Source organism: Eimeria tenella, genomic scaffold, assembly GCF_000499545.2.
Source record: "Eimeria tenella Houghton genomic scaffold, Eth_scaff21, whole genome shotgun sequence".
Classification (NCBI taxonomy): domain Eukaryota; phylum Apicomplexa; class Conoidasida; order Eucoccidiorida; family Eimeriidae; genus Eimeria; species Eimeria tenella.
Genome location: NW_013541946.1, coordinates 1 through 26,082, shown reverse-complemented (window position 1 = coordinate 26,082; position 26,082 = coordinate 1). Strand labels below are relative to the sequence as shown.

Genomic DNA, 26,082 nt, shown 5'->3' with positions numbered 1-26,082 from the left:
GGGATGAATTTGCAGGTGTTTGGCGTGCCTCCTGGCGAAGGCGAAGCAAAGGCCGATTCGTGACATGTCACTGACGCAGTGCTGTAAGAGCTGCAGCGACTCCGTGAAAATCACGGTGGATGTGTTTGCTTGGGGGACAACTCATTGCTGCTCTGTTCCCGAATCTGAAAACTGTGCTTGTGTTCTCACTGTTCATTTGGCGCGTTTTTCCTTGCCTTTACAACGAACCCTTTTAGAAGCGCTACAGACGCAGTTTGGAACTTCTGTATCGCTACTAACGAACGGAAAATCCGACAAATTGTTACTTCGCAAACCCGACGGGCTCTCGTGTCTACAAGCACATTGCACAACGGCAGCAGGATCTTTCACCTTCTGTTATTCTCTGCTTACGTCTTAACTTTTCCTAGCATTCCTTGTTATTGCTTGGCACTTAGGAGAGACCCGGCGATTCCACAAAAAACACCAACTGCTTACCAAGACAATAGCCTGAGTACAAGGGAATGTTCATTTTAACTCAGGGCAGGGTTTTTTCAAAGCATGCTGCACGCATTTCTCATTCTGTAGTTGCCCCACAAGGTGCTAATGGGCAGTGCCCAGCAAATGTAAAAACGAATGCGTGCCTGCCGCAGGCAGGCTCCTAGGCAAAACTTGCGCAGACCAAACATGATTTCTCATTCTTGCACCATCGTGAAATTACTGCGGCAGTGAGGGAGACGTTGAATGACTGTTGAGTCGGCAAACGCAAACTTCAAGGGTTCTATCGCATCGGTAAAGCCTGCGAGTTCAGGTGCAGCTTGTTTGGCAGTGCATGTTTTAGTCTTCATTCACTTCGATACGTTCTTACCTCTCCCAATGTATACATCAAGCTAATTTTAGTGACTATTTCCCTAGTACAGCCCACAAAGACGTTTTCATGGTGCCAGGCTTGCTTTCGACAAATTTCGTTTTCAGCGTTGTGGTAGCAGCAGTTGATGCACTGAAGAGCCCGTTTGCTTGGGAGATTGCCTTAGCGACTCTGAAGGCTTTTTGAACGACTCTTGCCGGACAGCTCATTCTGCATCCTTTAGCTGGCTTTTGAAACTTGTGACTGAGATATTTAATTGGCAGAGCAAAGCCAAATTTCCGAAGTATCCATGCGAACGCCTACCACAGAGGGGGTCCACAGAACTGCCTTCAATTGTCGCGTTAGATTATAGTTCTGTGCCAGAGTCCAGTCTACCGGTTCTGGCATAATGTACGGAACTGCAATGTCCATTTTAAGAAGGCAGACTAGCAGCTCCAACTTTACGGTAGCCAGACAAAGTGCTGAGAAGATACTAAATTCCCCATTCTGCAGCAATAAATTGCATCTCTAACACTTCGTTTATCCTTAACAGCCGCGTAAAAACGAATTTTTCAGACACATAGTACTAGTGAGGGTCGCAAAAGTTGGGAGAACGAGCACGGTTTCGGGGCTGGAATCACTTGAGGTCCGAGCCGGAACTGGTTCTCAGTGTCAACGTGGTCCCCGTTAGCTCTCTCTGTAGCTTTTTCTCTTATTTCTGAAGGAGAATTCATTTTTTAAGGAAAGAATTTGAGCTATATTGGTCAAAAAGGTTTAGGCGTCTGACGACTGGCCCATGTTTACGGGCACCCCTAAGGGTCCCTCGGATTCTCGGAGGCCTCCGGCCGAAAGCCGTTTGGCCTTTCCTTCAGAGGTCCAGGGCTTGCCGGTTGTTGCAACAGCAGTATTTTTGGATGGCAAGTGTCGCCAAATGGTTACTGAGGGGACCGTTCCCGTTTGTTCGGGCGCATCGACAAGTGGACAAGAGCCCTCTGGGAAGCCCGGGGCCCCAGGCAAGGAGAGCTCAGATGACCTGAAGCTCATTAGCCGGAGCCTGGAAGCTGCAGAGAAGGCTACAATGCAGTTCTTAGCTGCTGCAGCGAAAGGATCAGCCGCAGGAAAAGATGAGGAGGCGGACACTGTGGGCAACGACCCCCTGGGCCTTGACGACGATTGAACTATTGAACTGTTTGCTGCTGCTGACAGTCTGCGTTTCTAGCAATGCGTAACATGCAGCTGTTGCTTGACATAATTGGAGCCAGAGACCTAAGCTGAAGGCCACGGCGATAAGCCACCCCGCAGCATTCAAATGAATGACACTCTGTAGAAGGGCAAATCCCTCCCCAGGCGGGCCCCTACAAGCGAACACACATGCACAGCTGCAGCTGGGTTATTCTGTGTGTGTCTCGGCTCACCAGTGCTTTCCAGCCAGGTTAATCCTGGGCAAACGAGGGAAACATTTTGTTGCAAATATTTTCTTTGATTTCGTCTTTTGCCGTACCGTATCGGTCCATTCTTGAGGCCAGCTCCTCCGCACTCAGCGAACAAAATCCATTTTTTGTGAAGAAGGCGGCCAGTTCCTTTCTTCGGGCGCTCACAGCGTTCATGTGGCTGATCAAAGCTCTAGCCTGTCTTCCCCTGGCCCTTAGAAGCGGGGCGACCCCAGCGGCTTCGCAGTCTTCCGTTGTTGCAATTTCCTGTTTGAATTTGCATTTGTTTTCGTTAACTCGGGTGAAAGACTGCAAGTTGAACACAAGTGCAACTGACTAGGAAAGCCTGCGGCGCCCGCTTTCCCGCCAACACCTCCAGCTGCATGCGCTGCTGATTCGGGTTTTCTGTGTCCCACAAAACAGTGAAGAATGCCTTCATGACTGCTGTGGAGAGTCCTGAAGTGGAGCAGCAAAATTCTATCACCAAGGTCGGGTGTGCTGCCTGCTGCTTGCATGAGGAGGCCGAGGTGCCAAAGCTGAACTGTGCCAAATCACCTGCTGCGCATGCGTCTACCTCTTTCTGCGTGGTACCTGAAGAAACAAAAAAGAAAATTAGACTTTTCTTTCAAGTTTGGCTTTGCCTGCTGCTGCAGCTGCGCGCAACTCAAAGCTGCGCAAGAGCCGCCGCGCCCACCAGCCAGGATTCTTAATCATGCTGCGGAAATGTATGTCGCCGACCTGCAGCAAAAGAGGCAGCAGTGAGTGGTTTGCTGCGCCTTTCAGAAACTGAGACCGATGAGTTGACGCACATTTCGTGGCTGCTCAATCGCTTTGATTATTTCTTGTTGAGTGGCTGGGTCGGGCGAAAACATGTCCAGGCCTTCCTGCGGGCTGGAGTTGCTGAAAACAGCTTAACAACAGACTCTCGAGTTCAGCAGTACCAGGCCCAGGTAGGACTCCATGTGCTCCAGGGCCTCGTCATCTGTGCAGTGATAGAACTTCCGAGTGCCAGGCAAAGCCGCCACATGCGCATTCAAGATTTGCAGAATTGCTGCATCATTCGGCGCCGTCCCGCAGGCTGTCAGAGCCAAAGCAAACTCTCCCAGATCTCCCCCTGAAAAGCAAATTCAACAAGATATGCGGCGCTTTTGATGCAGTTCGCGCAGTCAGGCAGCCTGCTGGTGACTTGAATGCTGCTGCAGCAACCTGCTGCAGCCTAGCTGCCTGACACACCAGGAGTGTACAGTGATGGAGCCGTGATCCTGTCATCCAGGCAGGCGAAATGCGACTCCGACACGTTGGCAAAAATGGCGTCCGAAGGCTGGCCCCAAATTTTCCGCACTTCCGACGCAGAGAGCCCGCCTTCTGCGGACCTGTCTTGGTGGATCTTGACCTTGCTCGGGTTGCTGAATTGTTTCGGCGAAGCCGCACACATCATTTAGCTGCAGAATACGAGGCAAATGCCGTGAAACCGTACCACATAGGCACTACTTCAGCCAGCTTTTGGTCCGCTTCAGTCAGACCTGCACGTTACATAGACTGTCGGGTGATTCAGCAATTTCTAGGTGTGGTGGACGGCGAGGTCACCTTGGTTACAATTGCAGACGGCCCTGTACGTCTTTCCATTGAGTTTAAGAGTGCCTTGAATGAAGGGGTCACCCCGCTGCAACCCAGAGGCGCCGTCGGGCGCACACAAACCCGTAACGCAACGCGCGAAAAAAACCCACAAAAGAAAACTCCATATTTGATCCATTATCATCAAAGTGTAATTGTCCTTGCTTCATGTGCTGTCAAGCCAGTCACTTCTCGGGCATTTTCATCAGTCATATCAGTGCTCCAGTGCGCGCGTTAGGCAACGTGCCTGTACACCTCAGACGCGCCCCTGCGGGTATCCAGAACTCTTGCCGATCAACTTTGCAGTCCCAACAGTAAAATTACGGCAAGATGCCGTCAGGTTTGACAAGAACCAAGAAACTGGATATACTTGCCAATTAGTTCTCAAGGCAGGCGACTTTTGCAGAAAATGCGCGGCGAAAGCCATGACGCGTACTCCCAAGGCTTGTTGCTAATTCCATTGAAGTTGGTAGCCGCGCGGTGCTGCATTGTACACTGTGTGCACAAAACAAACCTTCAGGCTTCTCGTTTGGTCCGTTTTCTCGTGTGTACAATTGGCAGCTTATCCAATCGCGCAACTCGTTCTGCATTAGTGTCTGCAGCGGGTCGCGGCGAACGAAATGTCCATTTCAAGACACCGCGAGCGCCACATACCAGCAGATAAATGGGCTGCGTACTAGAAAACCAAAAAATAAACAGATTGCGCTACTAAATGCGCATGCATGGGAAATGCCCCGCTGAAGGCTCCCACGAGGCCGTTCTCTAAGGCATTAAAGCGTTGTTTCAACAGCTTGAATTTGATAGCTTAGTCGAGACACTAGCGCGGGAGAGTGCTGGCAACTCTTTAAGAGCAGAAGAGCTGCAGCTGTGCAGCGAAGGCTGCTTGGCTGTCCTTTGCTGCCTGCGAGCTAGAGAAGGCTGCAGGCGTGGGGCTTTTGCATGCAGTGAGCTCTCTACGAGCGGACTTGAAGTTTGGGACTTGAGCTGCTAGTTTAAAGGGTTTTCAGGAGGCCGCCAAGAGGCGCGATCTGCAGCGTGCGTTGGGACAAACAAAAGCACTGGTCTTTAATCGGTTGACGCCAAGTGGGACTCAATGAAGTGTTACCGACCCCATCGGCACTGCGACAGTGACGCTTGCAAAAGGTTCGAAAACATCACACAAAACAATACACAAATACTAATGCGGAGGCCGGAGCCAACTGCAGCGGGAACACAGAAGCAACCCCTACAGAAAGTCACTCCCCGCCAACTGCTTGGCCACTCAACTCCAACCACAGCCTTACACGCGCAAGCCGGGCTTTCAACTTTAGTGCTAGCTGGCTTGGAGTCAGCTGCGGTGCACAAACACGTGGGGACCCCCGGGGGGCCCCGCGACGGAAAAAACACAAGTGGAAACAACTTCAAACAGAGAAACACAAAAAAAATACCTACTGCGGGCTAGGTATTGTCCAAATGGCGGTGGCAGGCAAACACAGAAGTGAGGGTTGCACATTAAACAAGACAGGCGTCAAAGGCACCAAATGCACACGCCCTAACGACGGCAAAGAACAAATGCAAAGAACTGCTGTCCCGCGGAGGTAAACGAAAACAAGACGCTGAGGTGAAGACGGCGAACTCAGCCACCTTCCCCGACACTTCGGCTCGGAGCTCTCAGCACACAACACCTTGGGCCACGGCCTAAAGCACTATACCTTTTGTAGTATTGCGTCTGCGCATGCAGCGCCGCGGGCCGCCGCCCGCCGCACAACTCTCCCGCCGCCTGCGAAACCCCCTGGCTGCAGCTCCGGCGCAGCCGCTGAAGGCTAGAGCCAACTCGCGTCGCCTCGCAGCTGTGCAAGTCGCCTCAGAATGGGATTGGTCTTCAGCGCCGGCCGGGGCAGCGCTGCCACGGTGTGCTTACACAGCAAAGGCACCAGAGACTTCTCTCGGCCAGGCGGTCGCGAGGAGAGGTCCACAATTGATCCTGCTGAGTTCACGTTGATGCTAGGCTCACATTCGGCCTCTCTTGAGGCGCTAATGTCGCTGCCGGTACTTTCCTTCCTCTTTTCTTTGCTTCTTGCTGGCCCCGCTGCTGCGCCCTCCTCCTCCTCCCCCGCAGCGGGTCCTTCCCCAAAACGCTGTCTTGCCGGGTCCGCTGAGCTGCTGCGCACGTCGCGCAGCTGCAGCAGCTGCTGCGGCAGCTGCTGCAGCTGCGGCAGCTGCTGCAGCTGCGGCAGCTGCTGCCGCTGCTTCTGCTGCGCGCTCGGCCTCCGCTGCTGCTGCTGCAGGTGGGAAACCGCCGCCGCCAGGCAATACGCCGCAGCAAACTCAGGGAAAGTGAAAGAAACGCGGTGGCCCACCAGTTCAAGAAGGGCCAGTTCAAGAGCTGCAAGCTCCCGAGGCGGCACCCCGCCCACGACAGCCCACATAGCCAGCGGCGTGTGGTCATCTCGTACAACCTTCGAAACAAGAACAAGAGCTGCCAAAAGCAGGCGGTGGGCGTTTTTCTGCGAAATCCGGAGTTGCTGTTGCCTTTGCTGCAGATGCGTCAGCAGCAGCAGCGCCATCAGCATCTCGTGTTCCGTCGCCGACGCCAAGTGCTGCAGCCGCGTCACGTACTGCCCCAAAGTCCAGGGCGGCTCCGTGCTGCTGTTGAACAGCCCCAGCTGCTTCTGCACTCGGGCGCAGCCGGCGCAGCCGGGAGCAGCAGACGCGTAGCCGCAGCCGCTGCACTCCGGCCCGCCGGCAGCAGCAGCAGCAGCGCCCGCTGCTGCCGCTGGCACGGCGGCAGCCGTCTTTGCAGCTGCCGTTTTCATCGGTGAAACTCGACTCCCCTGATCGCCCTCACCTTCCTTGCGCAGCAGCAAACAGGCCTCCGCATCTTTGGCGGGAGGCTGCTGCTGCCGCTCCGTCTGTTGCTGCAGTTGCTGCAGTTGCTGCAGCTGCCGCTGCCACGGCGATTGCTGTCCCCGCTGCCGCTGCACAAACCGCTTCGCTGCAGCACGCTTGTGCACACACAGCGGGACGCCGCAGCAGCTGTAGCTCGGCCCCACTTGCCCCGAGTTCGCCGGGCCCAAGCACCCAGGCCAAGACCGTCTTTTCATCTTTTCCACAACACTCCAGATGCTGCTGTTGCTGCCGGCCCGCCCCAGTGCCGCCGCCAGAAGGGCCTGCCGCTCGGGGACATCCGCAGCGCCTTCCTGCGGCTGCTGCGGACCCTGCTGTTGCTGCTGCTGCTGCGGCTGGTGCTGCTGCTCCGCGCCCTTGCTGGCGCTGGCGCGGCAGCTGGCGCCAGCAGCAACCACCCCCGCTGCAGTCGCTTCCGCTGTCTCTTCGAGGAGCCGCGAGGGGCCCTCGTCCAGAAGCAGCGACGCCAGCGGGGAAGGCTGCTGCAGCACAGCGTCGGCGAGAGCAGCAACAGCATGCCGCTGCAGCGGCAGCAGCGCCAGCAGCAAAGAGTCGTGCATCAGCAGCGAGAAGCGGGCCGGGTTTTCGCTGTAGAGGTGCGCCAGCGCAGCGCCTATCCGCAGAGGGGGGCTAAAAGCGCAACAGGCACACACCCTGCTGCTGCTGCTGCTGCTGCTATTGTTGCTGCCGACCTGCTCCCCCACAGGAGGAAAGGCCCGGCGGCCCTCCCCCTGCTGGATGCAGGGGCAGTGAGAACAGTCGCAGTCCTCCTTCAAGACCTGGCGGGCGATTTGCTGCAGCTGCTTGTAGAGCTGCAGCACGAGGACATGGACTTGCTGCAGCGGCGCTGCAGCTTCCTCGTCTTCAGCAGCAGCTGCTGCAGCAACGGGGCGCTCGTCCGCGCCCCCCAGCGTGGACTTGGCCGTGCCAGCCTTGAGCCGGGAGCGCCAGGGGGGGCCAACTTCTGCTGCAGCAGAAGCAGCAGAAAGCTGGGGGCCCTGGGAGAGCTCGAGGCTGCGGCTGCCTGCTGCGAGCCGGCTCTTCATCCTGCTGCAGTAGGAGGCCGCCGCGGCAGCTGCTGCTGCTGCTGCTTCCGTGCTGCTGCTGCCCTCCACCACCAGCTCCATATACCGCACAGCCTCGCGAATCCAAGTGCCCCCGTCTACTGCTTCTGTCTTCTCCTCCCCGAGGCCCCGCCGCCAGTGCCCGCAGCTCCCGTGGCTGCCCCCGCAGCAGCTGCTGTCGAAAGCTGCGCCTCTCGTGCTGCTGCTGCTGCTCTCCACGTAAGACTCGTCGCTGCCGCTGCTGCTGCCGTGCCTCCAGCCATCGCTCGAGCGGCAGCGGCCCAGCACCACCAGCGGGGTGTCGTCGTTGGCCCCGGCGAACGCGCACTCGCCGCTGCCGCAGCTCTCGCTGTCCCCCTGCTCCGGCTCCTGCTGCTGCTGCTGCTGCTGCTGCTGCTCAGGCTGCTGTGCCCGTGGGTCGCTCTCGGGGTCGGGTCGCTGCTCGCGCGGCGGGCAGCAGGAGACACCCTCGGGCCCTCGCTGCAGCTCCCCGCGGGCCCCCGGAACGCCTTGCCGCTGCTGCTCCTGCTGCTGCTGCTCCCGCTGCTGCTGCTGCTGCTCCCGCTGCTGCCGCGGCTGCCGCTGCTGCTCCCGCTGCTGCTCCTGCTTCTGTTCCCGAGCTGCAGCCGGGGCCCCCTCGCAGGAAGGGGCTGCAGCGGCGGAGGCAACGCCGTGGCCGGTGGGCGGGGAGCTGAGGGCCCCCGCAGCGCTGTGGGACGGCGGGGGGGCCCCCCGGGGGGCCCCGGGGGGCCGCTGCTGCTGGGCCGGGGCCGCGGGGTCGGCAGCAGCGGGGGGGGCCTGCTGCTGGCGCATTTTGTGGAGGAAAGCAAGGTGGGGCCAGTGCTGCTTCGCTGGTGGTGCCGCTGCGCGCACTGTGGCAGCTGCGCAGAAGGCAAGGAAGCGGGTCTTCACAGCGGTGGAGGCACAGCGCCTACTGCCCAGCCAGAGGTGCGCAGGGTCTACGCCGCCAGGGGCGGAAAGCGCTGAAGCAGAAGCCCCCGGGGGCCCCCATCAAGGCCTTCACAGAAAGCGCGAAGATCTTCAGATCTGGAGGCTGGGGAGTTCGCGTCTCTCGGGAGAGGCAACAGGAGGGGAGGGGTCGCAAAAGGTGGAGCCCGGGGCACCCCCGCAGCAGGAAACGAGTGTTGGGCCCACTGCCAAAAGCCCAACGTAAAATCCCCCTTCAAAAGCCACTATTATTGTCCATCATGCCACATTCCCAACGCTGGCGCCGAGAGCCATCGCAGCAGCAGGCAACGGAGCCACCCGAATCTGGGGTGTATGTACACCGAAGATTTGGCAGCCAACAGGGGGAAAAACCCCTACAACTTCCAACCTCGTTCCTTCTTTGTTGCACTTTGCAGGAAAGAGCCCCCCCAGCGCCAGCCACGACACCCCATGCTGCGCAGCACCGCCAACCCCTTGGGGCGACAACTTTGGGGCCACCATGCACGTGTGGGGCGCCAACGAAGACAGTCAGCAGTAGACGGTTACTTAAAGACCCCAATTACCAGCACTTTCTGCAGGAAAACGCTCTTAACGTCATAATAAACTCCGAATTACAAACAATCTTCAAGATGTCTCGCGCGGTCTCAACGCCAGTGGGCCACGCGCAGGCCGTGTTGGCCGTTACACTGAATATATCTGTCGAGCAGGCTCTATAATTGCAATTATTAAATCCGGCGCAGAGGTCTTGTGCAAGAAACCTCGTGATTTCCGTGCGTGCGCATCCCATGCCACAGTCGCCAGCACAGGCGCACCACTTTTGGGCGCGAAACCCTGGCAACTGTTGCAATTTCTTAGTTTAATCGCAGTAGCTCTCCTGAAGAGTGGAGCAGTGTCTTAAATGGTTTTACTTCAAAAATTTTTCATGGGATGCGGCTTTGTTTCGGCTAGTGCCTGGGATGCGCGCAGCAGCGCGCAGGTGCTCGAGATCGGTAGCTACACCAGCTGCGGGAACCGCCAAGGGAAGTGTCCAGCCAACTTTCTATTGCATTAACTATATTAGGAGCCTGCAGAAAATTGATTCTAAGCCGGGGGTCAAAAAAAAGCTGTGCAGCGCAGGTTAAGTTGCCAGCAGCAGCCTGCTGTGTCTGCAGCCGCTGAGAGTCTCGGGGTGCCCCCACAGCTCGGACAGCGGTGCTCACTCAGCTGCTGCTCCCGCCCCACCTGAGGCCACTTTGCTGTTTTGCTGCAGTTCAAAAGCTCGATTTCAGCGTCACTTTTGCAATCTTTGCAGCTTTCAAGCCCGGACTGCAGCGCGGCCTGCAGCAGCTCCTGCGCGCCCAGTGCTGCCACACACTGCGGCCTCTTCGAGTTTCCGCGAAGTCTTGGCCCTGGAAAGTGCTGCGCCTGTTCGAATTTGGGGCCTTTTTGCGCTAACACGGCCAACACTGGGCTCGCGGGGCTGTGTGTAGCAAGCGGGTTTGCTGAGAGTCCCTGGCTAAGAAGCTCAGAAGCAAAAAGCAAAAAGAGTTCCACAGGGGGGCTCAAGAGCACCCCAGACACCCAGGATCGGATGTGTGGCAGCATTCTGGGCACTCCGGCCTTGTGTCCTCGCTGTGTCAGGGATCATAAATTCAACAATTAGAGATGCTGCGCGTGCTGCAGCAAGACGCGAAAGGCTTTCGCAGCAATTCCGAGAACTCGTTCTGAGAAACTGAACTCTGAGATCCCCGCCTGAGTGAATTGTCGTCTGCGACGCTTTGCCGAGCTGGGCCGCTGCAGGGGTCTCGTCTTCACATAAAACGCACACATTCTGTTAACTTGTGGAACACCTGCACGTCTCCGCGTAAGTAAGAGAGCAGATACGCGAAAAATGCCCACAGCCGCACACTACTGCAGCGGATTCAAGTCGGCTGCGAAGATCAGTTGCACACAAAACTGTGAAGAATCCTTCAAACTAACAACACTCTTTGCAACGAATTTCGTTACTTCATGCTTTCCTGAATGCCGTAAGCACTGGTGCTTTCAGCGCGATAATGATCCACTGGCAAGAAGTTAGGTAGCTCGGGTTCCGCTGTTTCTAGGAGCCGGGATCTTCAACAGTAGTTGAATCAATGAGCTAGAGTCTCAGCCCTGCAACAACTTTTCGGGAGCGGGAGGCTATGCTCAGTTGCTCTCATAGTACTATTCTTCTTAGTATACCCAGAAAGCCAATTCGAAAGCCCTCTCCAGAACTTTCTTCCTCTAAAGTGTCATGAAGCGAGAAAACAGCAGTAGCATCCGGCCAGAGCTGGCCAAGGGAGAAAGGTTGATGAAACCAAATCCTCCCCACTGACCCTTAGAAAAGTGAGCTCACAGCCAGCAGCATCATGAATCCCTAAAACAAAGACTTTGTGAAGCGCTCATTTGGGGCCGCCAAAAAATGTTTTCTTTCTTCGAGGTGAACGTGCTCACTTATATTTAATAACATTTTCTGAGGGTTTTTTCGTTGTTTGCACAGTGATAAGTGGGGTACTAACTGATTTTGCACGACAGTTAGGTGGTTTGAATTAAGGCCGTGAGAATGACGCGCGGGCAAAGTGTTCACAGAGTTCTCAAAAGCAGGCTTACTTCATTATCATAAAGTTTACTCTGCAAGCCATGAGCTGAGCTTTAACAGGCAGCAACTACGGCCAGGCAAAGCAGCGTTATATGAACACAACTGCAGTAAGTTGGTCCTTGCAATTACAGCCCATGGCAAAAGCTGGAGAGAGAATACGCCTCACAAGAAATTCACATGGAACAAGCATTTTAATATTGTCAAGGCCAAGCATTTATAGGTTGGCTTGGCCCTTCCTTCTTCCTAGAAAATCTCGGACAGTTGGCAAATCGAGCAGCGCGTCAGCCTACCGCCTCCATTTACCTCCTTTCCGAATTAAAATTCTAGTTCTATTCAGCATATTCTCCTAGGTCCCTTTAAGCTAACCCAGTGACAGTGTCGGGCCACTTCGCGGTGGTGTATCTCAGTGTACAGCTTCAGACAAATAATGACCTTGGATGAAGTCATGATACTTTGCATTTACTGTCTTTCAGCGATCTAAAGCGCAGATCAGCATGTAGCATACATAGGTTTCAGAAAAATCTTGGTATTCAATATTTGTGAAGAGAATTGTCGACCGCTGGCTAAAAAGAGTAACGCGCAGGAAATGGAAGAAACTGTGGAGGCTCCTGGCGCCACTTTTCCGTCGTTTTGCGCAGCTGGTGCTTATGAACAGTTGCTCGTACAAAAATCAGATCAGCTCATGAGAATAGTTTTTTCATAACTTGCATCTGCGCTGCTTCCTGGCCAAAATGCTGTGTAGATGCTCACTCGGGGCAGTTCTTTTCAGTAGTTGCAAAAGAGGTCCAGTGCAGCTCCTTTCTTTGGTGGTTTCTACTCCATCTGAACAGCTTCTGTTAAGTGTTAATCTGTACCTCTCCTCTTTATTTTTCACATAGAGAGGTGCACGTGTTGAAAATGAGCTTTTTGGAGCGCTATTTGACACTTAGGTGACAGTCTTTCAACAAGCAGCGCCTGGGAGCCTGAAAAGCGAGTGAACAGCCTTTAAACCCCATGTGTTCGATTTAATTACTTCTGGTTTGACATTCTATTGAGCCCATATCCTTTGCTTTGCATGCACAGCTCAGTGCATTGTTTGCTTTAGGCGATATGCTAGGTGTGCACACAAATTTCACGCCACATTCCTGCAGAATAAAATGCGGCGATTCCTTGCCGGTTATCGCAGTAGAAAAGGCAAATATCGCTTTATTTCCCCCACACTGTTGTAGCTTCTTTTTCAACCCCTCGCTTCCATGCTTTCTTCAGCCGGCCAGTTGTTTGTTGTTGCATTTGGGTTGTTAAAGCTACAGCTATGTGCACCGCTATGTTTAACCTGGCCATAACTTGGTCTCGCTAAAGGCTCAAGACTCTTGAATTACAGGCGAGATCTCTCAGCCTCATGAGCTTCCCAAAGTACAAGCCTCCTCACAAGTACACGGAACAGCGGGAAGCAAAACCTGCACATCAGTTGTTTACAGGCAACACCCAGGGATCCCGGGGCTTCTAAAGACTCAAATATGCGTTGGTAGCCACAATTTCACCTCTGTGGCCTGACGCGACCATTTGGTGGAGTCGCAGCAGTGGCCCCTGCGGCGCTCTGGAGCCAAAAGGCGCCCTTCGGATCTACCTTCTGTTGCAAATATTGAAATAAAGGAATTTTGGTTTCACATCTGTTTCCAAGGAGCGCTTCATGTGCAGAAGTCCGCTTCTTGCACGGGCTCCCCTTTAATTCATCCATGGCTGCATCCCCCCTCGCCGCCTTCTTTTCTTGCGAACTCACACATGCAGCGTAGACTCCACATATACATATTGCAGCAAATAATCGACGAAGAATTTTCCGGGAGAGTTCTGCGATCTGAGGCGCTATGATCTCCTCCTTCAAGCCGTCTACAACCCCTTGGGGGCCCCAACCCCACCCAGGTGTGGCCCCTGGGGCCCCCCTGCCGGTTAAGAGACGAACAGCAATCCTGCAGCGGTTGCCACTGGGTTCGCTAGTATGCAGATTTGAGTTAATGTTGAACTTACAAGGGCAACTTTAGCCGAAGAGATCGCGGTATTGGCCTTCTAGAGGAGGGCCCTCCTGACGCGGGGGGCCCCCCGTTATGTGGGGCCCTCCCTGAGCTAGCAGCCTTCAAATCATTGAAGCAGGGAAGAAGCAACTTTCGCACTGGAGGAGCAGCAGCAGCAACACCGACAGCTGCAGCAGCAGCAACATCGACAGCTGCAGCAGCAGCATGCAGGCTAGTCCTCAGCGTAGCCCAGTAGCTGCGGCTGCAAGGAATCGTCGGGCGGCTGCAGCTGTGGCGGCAGCTACGCTGGCGGCCTCTCCAGTGCGCCAAGCAACAGCAGCAGCAGAAACGGCAGCAGCAGCAGCAGCGCCACTGGCTACTGCTGCGGCCTTCCCTTGTTTTGACTTCGCCAAAAATGTGGGCCAGAGAGGTGACAGAGAAGGGCTTGGCTCAGGTGCTGCTTCCCCGCTGAGTGCTTTGCGGGCAGAGGGGCGGACACCTGCAACACCGCCGACAGCAGCAGCAGCAGCAGGCGCAGCAGCAGCAGCAGCAGACGCGCAGCAATGGAGCCGCTGCACTGAGGCAGCCACGAGTCTTTCTAAGGCCTGGAATGCCTTGAAACTGGACACGAGCAGCAACAGCAACAGCGGCAGCCGCGGCAGCAGCGGCAGCGGCAGTTACTGCTGCTGCTGCAGCACTCGACTTTACGGCGATGTCGCTCGGCTGTCTTGGCAGCTGCAGCACGAGATCAATGCCTTGCTGCTGCTTCTTCCCGCAGAGCACGTCCAGGAGGATGCAGAAACAGCAGCAGCGTTATCTGCAGCAGCAACTGCTGCAGCAGCAGCTGCTGCTACAGATGCGGGAGCTGCCAGCACATCGAAGATTTGGGGCGATGCAGCCTGTTGGAGTGTCGCGCTGCAGCCCCGACCGCCAGCAGCAGCTGCTGCAGCATTGTCTGCAGCAGCAGCAGCAGCAGCACACTCAGCTGCAACAGCAGCAGCAAACCAAACGCCTCAGCAGCTGAGTCGCTGCTGCCTTCCTTCGGTTTCCACAGCCCTTCGGCTGGTTCGAGCTCTGGGTCTTTGCTCTTGTGAAGCAGCAGAAGGCAGCAACGCATTGCTGCTGCTGCACAGAGCTGCAGAAGCAGCAGCAGGTGCCGCTGCAGCAGGACATGCTGCTGCAGAGCAGCGACCGGCTTACTGCACCTGCGAAGCTATTCAGAGCAGCAAGCCTTCGCAGCATCCGGGAGGTCCGCTACACAAGCTGCTGCAGGCAGCAGCAGAAGCAGCAGCACAGACTTATGGGTCACTGCTGTCAATAGAATCGCTGCTGCGGGCGCTGGCTGCTGCATTGAGGCAAGAGCGGCAGCAGCAGGACCTTCATTTGCTGCTGCGAGGCGCGGGGAGTGAGCCCTTTGCTGCCTGGGATCAGCAGCTGCAGCAGCAGCAGCGGCAGCCACAGCAGCAGCGGCAGCTGCAGCAGGCAACGCAGACACTGCAACATTTCCTGACGAAGGATTTCGAGGGCCTGGCCAGCGCCGTAGTCAGCCGCTGCATGGCCGGCTTAGCTGCGCTGCAGCAGCACGCACTGCAGCAGCAGCAGCGGCAGCAGCAGCAGCAGCAGCAAGGCGCCCAACAGCAGCAGCACGAAGAAGTGCTTCTCACTATTGGAGCCGTAAGTCTATTTCAGCTGCATGGGTGCAAGTGCGCATCACTATGAGGTTATTTGCTGAGGGCTGGAGCTGCTGCTGTTTGTGTGGCTTTGTTTGCTGCAGTCAGCGCGAAGCCTGCTGCAGCAGCTGCTGCAGCTCAGCAGCAGAGAGCTGGAGCTGTGTCGCAGAGGCGGGGCCTCCTTGCTGCGGCATTTCTACCTCCACTGTAACGCGTAGGCCTCAGCAGCAGCAGCAGCAGCGGCAGCGGCCCATAGTCCACGTGAAGCACGAAAGATAAGGCACTGGCAGCAGCATGAAAAGCGGCAGCACCAGCAGCAACAATAACAGTAGCAGCAGCAGCAGCAGCGAAGAATGTGACCAGGGGCCTGTGGAAGTCTTGCTGTGTGCATGTAGGTACTTTGCATTCTCTAGAAGGGAGATAAGAGCAGGCCATTGGTCTGCTGCTGCTGCGCTGCTGCTGCCTCTCACCCCGCTGCTTCAGCCGCTGCTGTCCCTTCCGTGGGCCCCGCAGCTTCAAAGCGAAGCAGCAGCCGCAGCAGCCGCAGCAGCAGCAGCCGCAGATGCGAAGGCACCCTCTTGGACATGCGTCGCAGCAAGTGCAGCAGTTCAGCAAGAAGTAGTGGAGGTGCTTGACTCGGACAGCGAAGGCAACAGCAGCAGTGGCAGCAGCAGCAACAACTGCAGCCGCAGCAGCAACAGCAACAGCAGTAACACCAACGTGCCTAAATCGTCTTTGCCGCTGAGGGCTTCCCCATGGAAAGACTCTTCATCAAGTGAAGCCGCACCAGCAACACCAGCGACTTTAAGTACAGCAATAACTGCAGCAGCAGCAGCAGCAGCAGCAGCATCGCAGCAACGTGCAAAAAGGGGCCCTGTAAGCGACCTTGCAAGCACACCCCCCCGGAAGCTTGCTCGCGCTGCAGACGCGGAGCGACGGCAGCAGCAGGAGCAGCAGCAGCAGCCGCAGCAGGAGCAGCAGCAGCTGCTGCTGCAGAGGGCCTGCCTTACTGAAACACGGCGAACTCCACGAACTCATCTAGGGGGAGCGAGCTCGCCCTTTGGGGGCTCTGCTGCAGCGCAGCAAAACTGCCGAGCTTCTCCATTTGCTGCCTCCCCTTTTGCCCGCACCCCATCGGCAGCGCCGGGAGCAGCAGCAGCAGCAGCAGCAGCGGCAGCAGCAACAGCTGCGGCGCTGTCTCTTGGAAGCCGCAGGACAAACACCCCCATTTTACACAGACGACTCACAGCAGCAGCAGCGGCTGCAGCAGGTGCTGCTGCTGCTTCTGCTGCTGCCTCTCCGTTTGCATGTGCCAAAGGCACTCCCCTCAGGGCCACAAACCTCCGCAGCAACACAAGCCAAGGTGCAGCAGCAACAGCAGCAGCAGCAAGCAGTGCCAAGTCTGTAGCGCTGCATGTACACACGTACGCAGTCCTCATCAGTTTGCTGCAGACTGCAGCAGTGGGGCTTCAGCAGCTGGAGGTAGCAGCAGCAGCAGCAGAGCAGCTACTTCAGCAGCTGCTGCTTTCCTGCAAAGTTGAAGTTTTAGACTACGTGGTTTTTTGCATTGCCGCTGCTTACAAGCCCCATATACGACAGCAGCAGCAACAGCAGAAGTACATGCTGCAGCAGCAGCAGCAACAGCAACAGCAGTTTGATGGAGATATGATGGGCACAGTAGCTCCTCTAGTTCTGGAAATTAGGGAGATTATCCGCATTTCCATAAGTGCGAAGCTGCAGCTGCACTTGCGGCAGTTGCAGCAGCAGCAGCAACAACAACAGCACCTTCAGCAGCACAAATCCGAACGAAGCAAAGAAAGCGACGAAGCAGTCATTGACTGCGATGCACCGTTGGACTGCAGCAGCAGCGGCATCATCACGAACAGCAGCAGCAGCAACAACAGCGGCGCGAGCTGCAGCAGAAGCAGCAGCAGCAGTATCTCTTGCAGCCCTTTTGTGGCTGCTAGCTGCGTCTCAGCCACGGCAGCTGCGCAAGGAGCGGCAGCAGGTGCAGCAGCAGCAGCTGCTGAAGCAGCAAAAGTGTGGCCCCTTTGGGGCGGCTCGAATGAGCTGCTGCTGCGCCTCTCCGGCAGCAATGCACGCAGCGCAGCGCGCGAGGCTTCTGCTGCAGCTTCTGCAACCAGCTACGAGCAGCAGCTGCAGCAGCAGCAGCAGCAGCAGCTGCAGCAACAGGACGATGAGTCTAGCTTGTGGCTGTCCCGCCTGCTTTGCCTTGAGTGGCTTGTGCTGCAGCAACACATGCTAGAAGAGGCCCTGCAGCACACAGCAGCAGCCCCGGCAAAGCACCTGGATAGGCTGCTGCCAATTGTGCTGCTGGGTGCAGCTCTGCAGCAGCAGCAACCTCAGCGCCTGTACGCTGCTGCTTCTGCTTTTACTGCTGATGCCCTCAGTCGGCTACAAGCTCTGTGCAGTAGCAGGTACAGCAACAGCAGCAGCAGCAGCAGCACCGGCAGCAGGACGTCTTCGGCTCCGCTGCACTCGAACAGAGAGCAGCTGCAACAGCAGCAGCAACGGGCGGTGCTGCTGCAGCTGCTGGAATGGATTAACACGGAAGCTGCAGCATCTTTGGGACACTTCAGCTGCTGTTTCTCCCGTGTTGCCGCCTTTGCGTGGCAGCGCGGCGCAGCGCTGCAGCAGCAACAGCAGCAGCAGCAGCAGCAACGTCGTTGTTCCCAACACCTCGCTGAGCTGCGGTCCCCCGTGCAGCTTCAACAGCAGCAGCAGCAGCAACAAAGCGAGCAGCAACAACGGCAGCAGGAGTGCTCGTGTGGTGCATGCGAGAGCGCGTCTGCTGCTGCAGCACCAGGGGGCTGCACGTGGCAGCGCGCTGTGCTCCTGCTGCTGCTGCAGCAGATCCATTGCGCAGGCCATTGTTCTATTAACTGGCTGCAGTCAACCGCTGCTCTAGCAGACCGTGTGCTATCGCTGCTGCCTTCGTCATCACTGCAGCAGCAGCAGCAGCAGCTGGGCACCGCTGCTGCTGTTGCTGCCTTCCGATTCCCATTTAGCAGCTGCAGCAATGAGCTACCTTCCCCTGCAGCAAACTGCGCTGCGCCACAGCCTGCAGCAGAAGCAGCAGCAAATTTACTATCCGAGGCCAATTTTTCTGGTTTTGCGTTCTTTCAAGAGGCCCTTAGCGGAGAGCAGCTGCTGCAGCAGCAGCAACAGTCGCTGCTGCTGTGGTTGCGCGCGTCAGTTGGCTCCGCGCTCTCTTCGGCCCTCCTTTTCAGCTGGCCAGACAGCAGCAGCAGCAGCAACAGCAACAGCAGCAGCAGCAGCGACAGCAGAAGCGCCGGTGACGGCAGCTTCTCTGAGGCAACTGCTGCGACTGCTGCTGCAGCTTCTACGCCGCCTGACATTAAGCGCAGCAGCGGTGCGCCTTCCCAATGCTGCTGCTGCTGCTGCTGCTGCAAGCCTTGGGTTCCCCTTGCCACTTGTGTAGAGGAGGAGCCAAAAGCTCCAGCAGCTGCGGCAGCAACAGCAGCGGCAGCAGCAGCAACAGCAGCAGCAGTCTCGCGTCCGCTGCAGCTGCTGCGGCTGCAGCAACAGCTGATAACGGAACAGCACCAGCATGTCTACTGCAGCCTGTGCTGGTGGGCTGCAGCAGCACGCAGAACGTGGCGGGCCAAGAGGGCAGCGCGCGCAGCATTTTGTGCTTTGCTGCTGGCACTGCAGCAGGAGCAGCAGCAGCGGCAGCAGCTACTGCAGGCGCGTGAGTTTCTCGCGGCATTTGACCCCGATGCTGCTGCTTCTGACGCTGCCTCCCCTTTTGCTTCAAAGGCTACCAGCAGCAGCAGGGGAGTGCAGCAGGCTGCTGCTGACGAGCTTCTGCAGTGGCTACTGGGTTGTTGCGCCGCGGTGGCAGCAACAGCAGCAGCAGTACGGAGTGCAGCGACTGCCGCCGCAGCACCAGCAGCAGCAGCAGCAGCAGCAGCAACTGCAGGGCCTGACATTTCAAGGACTGAATTCCTTTCCAGTCCGCGGACTTTCTGCCGCTACATTGGCGCAGCAGCAGCCCCTGGATCAGCAGCAGCAGCAGCTACACCACCCTCCGCAGCAGCAGAAACAACGGGGCAAGCAGCAGGCGAAGACTTTGCTTCTCCCTTGGCTGGTACAGCACGCGCAGCAGCAGCAGCAGCAGCAGCAGCATCAAAAGGCCCTGAAGGGCCTGCGCTTTTCCTGCCTCCTTTAGTTGATTTGCTGCAGTGCGTTTTGCCCGGCTGTACATACACCTTACACTGCAAGAGAAAATGCTGTTCCTGCTGCTGCTGCTGCTGCTGCTGCTGCTGCCGCACAGCTGAACTTGCAGCTGTGCACGCGCATACTGTTTGCTGCTGCTGCTGCTGCTGCTGCTGCTGCTCATTGACTGCACGACTGCGTCTCCTTTCCCTGTACTGACTGTACAGCCCCAGCTGTTGCTATTGCTGCTCCTAATGCTGCGTTGTTTCTGCTGCTGCTGCCGCTGTGCTGCTGCTTCTGTCCAGGCTTGCCGGCGACCTCAGCGCAGCAGCAATAGCTACTGAAGACTACCTGCTGCAGCTGGACGTCTTGTCACTCTCTGCTGCAGCGTTGCTGCCCTTCTGGCAGGCTGCTGCCTTTGGCTGGCAGCAGCAGCTCTCCCCCCCGCTGCTGCTGCAGCAGCAGCAGCAAGACACCGAGAGCCTGATTACGGAATATGAGGAATGCCGCAGCGAAGCAGACAACCAATTTGCTGCTGCATGCATTCTTTTGGGGCTAAGCCGCGCCATTTGTGCTGCTGCTTCTGCTGCTGCTGACGGAGGTGGCAGCAGCAGCAGCGCCTCTGCTGCAGCAACCCTACCTGCTGCTGCTGCTGCTTCGGGGTGGCTTGAGACTGGAGTGCAGCTGCTGAAAAGTTGGGCAAACCTGCAGGTGAGTCGGCTGCTACCCCTTGCAGCAGCTGTCGACGCTGCTACCACTAGCAGCAGCAGCAGCAGCAGCACAGTGAAAGACCTCCGCCGGGCTCTGGAAGCAGCAGAAAAGAAATATCTGAGTCACAAGTGCGGAGGCAGCAGCAGTGCGGATGGCGGCAAAGCCGGAGATCGAGTTGCTGCTGCTGCTGCTGCTGCCCACGCCGTTGCAGCTACCAGCAGCAGCTATGAAGGCGGCACTCTGCTGGCTCTTTCTGCTGCCCACTTTATCATGATGCATGCGCATGCAGCAGCAGCAGCCATGGAGGCGGCAGACAGCAACGAAGTCTCGGCCATTTCATTACGTTGTGCTGTCGCGGATGAGTTGCTGCTGCTCCAGTTGTCTGGCCATCTGCAGCGGAAGCAGCAGCCGCAACAGGGCGTTCCACCTCAGCAGCAGCAGCAGCAGCGCGTTTTTCTTCTGACACTGCAACAAGTCGAATGCGTGCTGCTTGCAGCAGCGCCTTTGCAGCAGCAGCAGCAGCAACAACAACAAAAGCAATGTGCAGTGGCGCAAGAGGCGCTGCCGATCCTGCTGCTGCCGCAGCGGTGGCTGCCTGCAGAAGCCCCTGTGGCGGTGGCTCGCTTCCTGCAGCAGCTGCTGCTCGTGCCGCCGCAGCAACACGAGCAGCAGCTGCAGCAGCAACCGCAGCAGGAGCAGCAAAAGCAGCAGGATCAGCAGCAGCAACTGCTTTCGGTGCTACGAGAGGCTCCACAACTGCAGCAGCTTTTACAAGACTCAGGTGACAGAGCCTCAGCAGCAGCAGCAAGAAGTGGAGCGGAGGCAGCATCGACAGCAGCAGCACCACCACCACCACAAAAAGCGGCCCTGCCTGTATGCAACAGCAGCCCGTTGCGCATTTGGGGGGCATCTGCCGCTCTTGGCGAGGCAGCAGCAGCCGCAGCAGCAGCAGCAACAGCAATGTTGTCTGCAGTTGCTTGCAGCAGCAGAGGGCTCGCCGTTGTGCCACTGTCCCGCAGTCTGCTTCCCCGGCCGCTGATATCCAGAGGCTGCAGCAGAAGCAGCAGAAGCAGCAGCAGCAGCAGCAGCCAGTGGCCAGGGCCCCCGGGGGCCTTCAGACTGCAGAAATCCCTGGAGGCCCCCAGGGGCCTCAGAGTCCCCTTAAGCCCGGGGCCCTTCGTGGCTGGGCACTGGCCATTTGGGGACATTTCGTCGTTTGCTGCATCTACTTTGCTGCTGCAGCAGCAGCAGCAGCGGGCAGCTCTGTGGGCCGCAGCAACCCTGGGACAGATGGCAGCAGACAGCAGCACCGCCTGCGACTTGCTGCTGGCCACGCTGCAGCAGTGCTGCTGCTCCTCCCACTCTTTGCTGCCAGCGCTGCGCCTCGCAAATGCCCTTCTCGTGCTGCTGCTGCAGCAGGGATACCCAGCTTTAGATGCTGCTGCAGCGCAACTCGAAATGCAGCAGCAGCAGCAGCAGCACCAACAGCGGCAGCAGCGGCAGCGCCAGCCAGGCTTCTTCAGCTGGGACCAAACGCACTACCTCACAGCCAGGCAGCCCTTGTTGCAGGCAGCAGCAGCAGCAGCAGCACCAGCAGCACCAGCAGCAGCAACAGCAGGAACACCAGCAACACAAAATACGGCTGGGCAGCAGCAGCGACAGCTACAGCTGTGGTCTCCTTCCCACACTCCTCCTCAGTGCCACTTGCAGCTGCAGCAGCAGCAGCAGCAACACGCGCTGCTGGTATGTTTGCTGAAGTGCTGCCTTGCCGCGCACGACGCTCTACGCTGCATTTCTGGCCCTCATGATGGGCTGCAGCCGCGGCAGCAGCAGCAGCAGCAGAAGCAAAGAGAGTTCGAGTCTTCATGGGATAAGTTGATCCCCTTAGCAGACAGAGCCGCATGGCTTTCCTTTCTGGCTACTGCGACTGCAGCTAGCAGCAACATCTGCAGCAGCGGCTACAAGGAGGCCCAATGGGAGGACAGCAGCAGCAGCATGAGCAGCAGCAACAGCAGCGGCAGCAGCAGCACAAGCTGCCAGACCGCCTGCTGCTCCCCGTTGCTGCAAGCTTCACCGATCTGCAGCAGAGAGCCTTCTGTCCTTTTAGGCAGCGCAGCTGCAGCAGCAGGAGCGGCAGACAAAGCAGCTTCGCCTGCTGCCCCAGCAGCAGAAACGCATGCAGCAGCAGCAGCAGCAGCAGCAGCAGATTGCGCAGCAGCAGATGCAAAGAGCTCCCTCAGGGCTGCGGGCATTCCAGTGGGGGCTCCCCACTTAGCAGCACTTGCTGACATCTTGCCTCCTCAAGCAGCTGTTATGAAGGGTCTTCTGCAGCTGCACGAGCAGCTGAAAAGGGTCCGGCAGCGACTGCAACAGCAGCAGCAGCAGCAGCAACAGCCGCAGCAGCGGCAGCAGCAGGAGCCAGGGTGGGGGGCCTTGGCTGCGGCAAGTGAGCAGACCTTCATCGGCGTTTGGACTCTGTCCGTGCTTCAGTGCTGCAGCAATGAGCAGCAGCAGCAGCAGCAGCAGGTGCAGCAGCAGCATGTGCAGCAGCAGCAGCACACAAAGTGGGTGCGGATGCTCTGTGGCTTCGCCCTAGAAAGGCTTTGTGGCCCGCAGCCTGCTGGTGGGCTGTGTAAGGTGCTCTTGGCCCTGTGCGAGCTGCTGCGTCTCCAGCAGCAGCAGCAGCGGCAGAAGCAGCAGCAACAGCAGCAGCTGCAGCACCGAGGCCAGCAGACACAGCAGGAGCAACAGCTGAGACGAACAGCTCAGCAGCAGCAGCACCGGCAGCAGCAAAATGAGAACGCGCAGCCGCAGCCACAGCAACTTGGCAGCCCGCGCCTTGCTGAGGACTGCAGCAGCAGCAAATTTATCTCCCCGCACAAACACAGTTCCAGCAGCAGCAGCAGCAAGCGCTGCTGCTGCAGCTGCTGGCACTGCATGCTTGCTGCCTTAGCGACCTTGCTGCAGTGGGCAGAAGCCGTGACGGACTCATCTCCTGCTTCTGCGGCTGCTGCAGCAGCTGCGCTGGCTCACTCGGCTGCTGTGCTGCAGCAGCTGTTTTTGAACGCATGCGCTGGGCTTCTCGCGCAGCAGCAGCACGAGCAGCAGCGGCAGCAGCTGCTGCTGCCAAACGACCCTCCTCCAGCACAGGCTGCTGCGAGCCGTAACGCCTCCAACCTACACAGAGCAGCAGGAATGCAGCAGCTGCTGCTGCGGCTGCTGGCAGCAGCAACAGCAGCAACAGCAGCAGTGACGGCTGGGGATGTGTTGCTGCTCCGCCGAGCAGCAAACTGCTGCATCGACTGCCTTTCTGAGATTGAGTCTGGGCTGCTTGCTCTAGAGGTTGCAGCAACAGCAGCGGCAAAGCCTGCTGCTGCTGCTGGTGCTGCAGCAGCTGCTGCTGCTGCTTCACCTCGACTTAATGCGGTTACCCGGCAGCCTGCTAGTGACGGCTGTGGTGCTGCTGCTCTGTTTAACACAAGTCAGCCAAATGAACTTTTGAGAGTTGTTTGCGGCAAGGTGCTGCTGCTGCTGCTGCCCTTTTGCTGCTGCCCTGCTGCTGCTGTGCGGCAGCAGCAGAGAGCTCTGGAGAGGCAGCTAGGCGCAGTGCCTTGCCGCTCCCCTCTGCTGCTGCTGCAGATCTCTTCTCGCCTTTTGCTACTACTTGGCCCGCGTCAGCAGCAGCTGGAGGCGCTGCCGCGAGAGCCAGTAGAGGCGCAGCAGCAGCAGCAGCCGCAGCAGGAGCAAGAAGAACAGTGGCCATGTCTGGGGCAAGGCGGCCTTTGCCTTACGGCCTGGCAGCAGCAGCAGCAAGCTGCTGCTGGCAGCAGCAGCTGCTTCCTTTTAGCATCAGCTGACCTGGAGTGTCTCTCCACCTGCCGGGCCTTCCCCAAGCCCCTTGTCAGAGCCCTAGCAGCAGCAGCAGCAGCAGCAACAGCAGCAACAGCAGCAAAAGGGACAAAGCTTCCCTGTGCATCTGCAGCAGCTGCTTCTGAAGATCAGCTCAACTGCAAAGATGCTGCACATGTCTTTTTTTGGGACTGCAACTCAAACAACGCAGCGTTACATTTGCTGCTTCGCCCACAGCAGCAGCAGCAGCACCAGCAGCAGCAGCAGGAGCAGGAGCGTGCATCCCCTTTCACCTCTTCTGCTGCAAATGCACGTGCCTCCTCGCTTTTGTGCAGCAGCAGCTGCAGCAAGCCATCCCTGCTGCAGCTGCTGCGGCAGCAGCAGTGGCTGCAGTGGTGCATAGCTGTGGCCTCAGGGAGGGCAGCACAGCTCTCCAGCTCGCTGCCGCAGCAGCAGCAGCCGCATCAGCAGCAGCGGCAGCAAATTCGCCAGCAGCAGAGGCAACAGCCGCACCAAGAAGAGCTGCAGCAGGAGCAGCAAGAAACAGGAATGGTTAATGCTGCAGCTGCCGCCGTAGTTGCTGCTGTTGACTGCGCTGATAACGGAAGAGCAGCGCGAGATACAGCAGCAGCAGAAGCAGCAGCAGCAGCAGCAGCGCCGTCTCAACAGCAACAGCAAGATCGACTTGCTTTCTTACAGAATTGGTGGGAAGAGCGGTGGCTACTAGAGAAACGCAGCGAGGAGTGGCAGCAGCAGCTTCTGCTGCTGCTGGGGCCCTCTGTTCTGCTGCTGCAGGGCTGGCCCCTGCTGCCGCTGCAGGACGTCCGCCATCTACCAACCAGCGTTGCTGCAGCAGCAGCAGAGGAGCAGCGGATGCCGACAGCAGCAGCAGCAGCGGCAGCGACTGCTGCTGCTGCTGCCAATGTGGAACTGAAGCATCGAGCCGCAGCAGCAGCAACAGTTCAAGATGCTGCGCTGCTGCAGAGGCTCGAAGCTCCTGTTTCGCTCATTCTTCGCTGGCTAAAAGGGTGGTCCGGCGAAGCCTCCACGAGGCAGCAGCAGCAGCAGCAGCAGCAGCAGCACGAGCCGATCCCTGACTGGTTAGTCTGCACATGCGGCGACTTGAACGGAGGAACAGCAGCAAGCAGCAGCCCGCCGTGCCCAGCAGCCAAGCAGCAGCAGCAGCAGCAGAAACCCCTTCTGCGGCCCCTAAGAGAGTGGGCTGCCCACCCTGCTGCTGCTGCTGCTGCTGCTGTGCTGCCAGCCCTGGCTGCAGCTTGCTGCAGCTTGTGCTGCACAGCAACACTCTCCATACAAGCACACGAAGATGAGCGCTTGTGGGCCTTCGCCATTCTGCAGCACCACAGGGCGGTATCCAGAGACTTCCACTCACACCTGCTGCAGCAGCAGCAGCAGCAACAACTGCAGCAACAACAGCAGCAGCAGCAGCAGCAACAACAACAGCTTGCCTTTGAGTTATACGGGGAGGAAGACATCGAGCAAGCGCTGCAGCGCAAACTCCCGCCTCATCCGCACGCCCAGCCTGGTAGGGAAAGTGAAGCAGCGGCAGCAGCAACACCAGCAGCAGCAACAGCAGCAGCAGCAGTTACTGCTGCTGCTGCTGCTTCTGCAGGCGCACAGGCGGCTCACACTTCTTCAAAATCATTGAGAAGAGCAGCCGCAGCAGCAGCAGCAGCGCGACTCGGCACGCCAAGTCGACAAGGATCCACCAACACGACAGCATTAACGGCAGCAGCAGCAGCAGCAAGAGCAGCAAGTGCTGCTGCCTTGACGCCGAAAAGCAGCAAATCACAAAGCACTATTTGTGCTGCTGCTGCAGTGGCAGCTGGTTGCCTCATGGGCAGCAGTCCGTTCTCTGCCGCCGCGGCCGCAGCAGCAGCAGCAAGATCAGGGCGAAGGCGCCCCCGTGCACAGCAGCACCAGCAACACCAACGACAGCAGCAGCAGCAAGAGCAGCAACAGCAGCAGCAGCAGCAGCGTGGACCTACGGCTGATGAACAGGAATTGACAATGAGGTTCAGAGAAGAAATGCTGCAAATAGAAGGCGGCTGCCTGTGTCTTTCCCTGGAGGCTTTGGGGCTGCTGCTGCTGCGTATTCTTTCCCCCGTGCTGCAGCCAGCAGCAGCAGCAGCAGCTGCTGCTGCGCTGTTGCAGCCATCCTACCTTAGTGTGCCACTTCACCAGCAGCAGAATACGATAGCCTTGCTGCGGCAGCTGGCCGCCAGCTTCCTCTGCTGCGTTGTCTTGAGGCTGCAGGCTGTGGGGTCTGCTGCTTGCTGCGG

At 57.8% G+C, this 26,082-nt stretch overlaps 6 protein-coding genes across 6 annotated transcripts; 3 read left to right on the top strand and 3 right to left on the bottom strand.

The window, feature by feature from the left end:
* Positions 1 to 1,619: 1,619 nt before the first annotated feature.
* ETH_00021380 (uncharacterized protein) lies at positions 1,620 to 2,000 on the top strand (the record flags this gene model as incomplete). Its single annotated transcript, XM_013374503.1, has 1 exon — positions 1,620 to 2,000. The coding sequence occupies one exon, from the start codon at positions 1,620 to 1,622 to the stop codon at positions 1,998 to 2,000; it is 381 nt and encodes a 126-aa protein (XP_013229957.1).
* Positions 2,001 to 2,128: 128 nt separating this feature from the next.
* Positions 2,129 to 3,691, bottom strand: ETH_00021375 (uncharacterized protein; the record flags this gene model as incomplete). Its single annotated transcript, XM_013374502.1, has 6 exons — positions 2,129 to 2,178; positions 2,325 to 2,562; positions 2,591 to 2,833; positions 3,063 to 3,137; positions 3,195 to 3,367; positions 3,487 to 3,691. 6 exons carry the CDS (start codon positions 3,689 to 3,691, stop codon positions 2,129 to 2,131), a joined length of 984 nt encoding a protein of 327 aa, XP_013229956.1.
* Positions 3,692 to 5,669: 1,978 nt separating this feature from the next.
* On the bottom strand, positions 5,670 to 8,630 carry ETH_00021370 (uncharacterized protein; the record flags this gene model as incomplete). Its single annotated transcript, XM_013374501.1, has 1 exon — positions 5,670 to 8,630. One exon carries the CDS (start codon positions 8,628 to 8,630, stop codon positions 5,670 to 5,672), a length of 2,961 nt encoding a protein of 986 aa, XP_013229955.1.
* Positions 8,631 to 9,857: 1,227 nt separating this feature from the next.
* Positions 9,858 to 10,349, bottom strand: ETH_00021365 (uncharacterized protein; the record flags this gene model as incomplete). The annotated part of the gene is made up of 1 exon (XM_013374500.1): positions 9,858 to 10,349. The coding sequence occupies one exon, from the start codon at positions 10,347 to 10,349 to the stop codon at positions 9,858 to 9,860; it is 492 nt and encodes a 163-aa protein (XP_013229954.1).
* A 3,225-nt stretch (positions 10,350 to 13,574) lies between these two features.
* Positions 13,575 to 15,068, top strand: ETH_00021360 (uncharacterized protein; the record flags this gene model as incomplete). Its single annotated transcript, XM_013374499.1, has 1 exon — positions 13,575 to 15,068. The coding sequence occupies one exon, from the start codon at positions 13,575 to 13,577 to the stop codon at positions 15,066 to 15,068; it is 1,494 nt and encodes a 497-aa protein (XP_013229953.1).
* A 245-nt stretch (positions 15,069 to 15,313) lies between these two features.
* On the top strand, positions 15,314 to 26,059 carry ETH_00021355 (uncharacterized protein; the record flags this gene model as incomplete). The annotated part of the gene is made up of 2 exons (XM_013374498.1): positions 15,314 to 19,245; positions 19,525 to 26,059. Coding segments are annotated over 2 exons (10,467 nt in total), but the record flags the coding sequence as incomplete, so codon positions are not given.
* Positions 26,060 to 26,082: the final 23 nt, after the last annotated feature.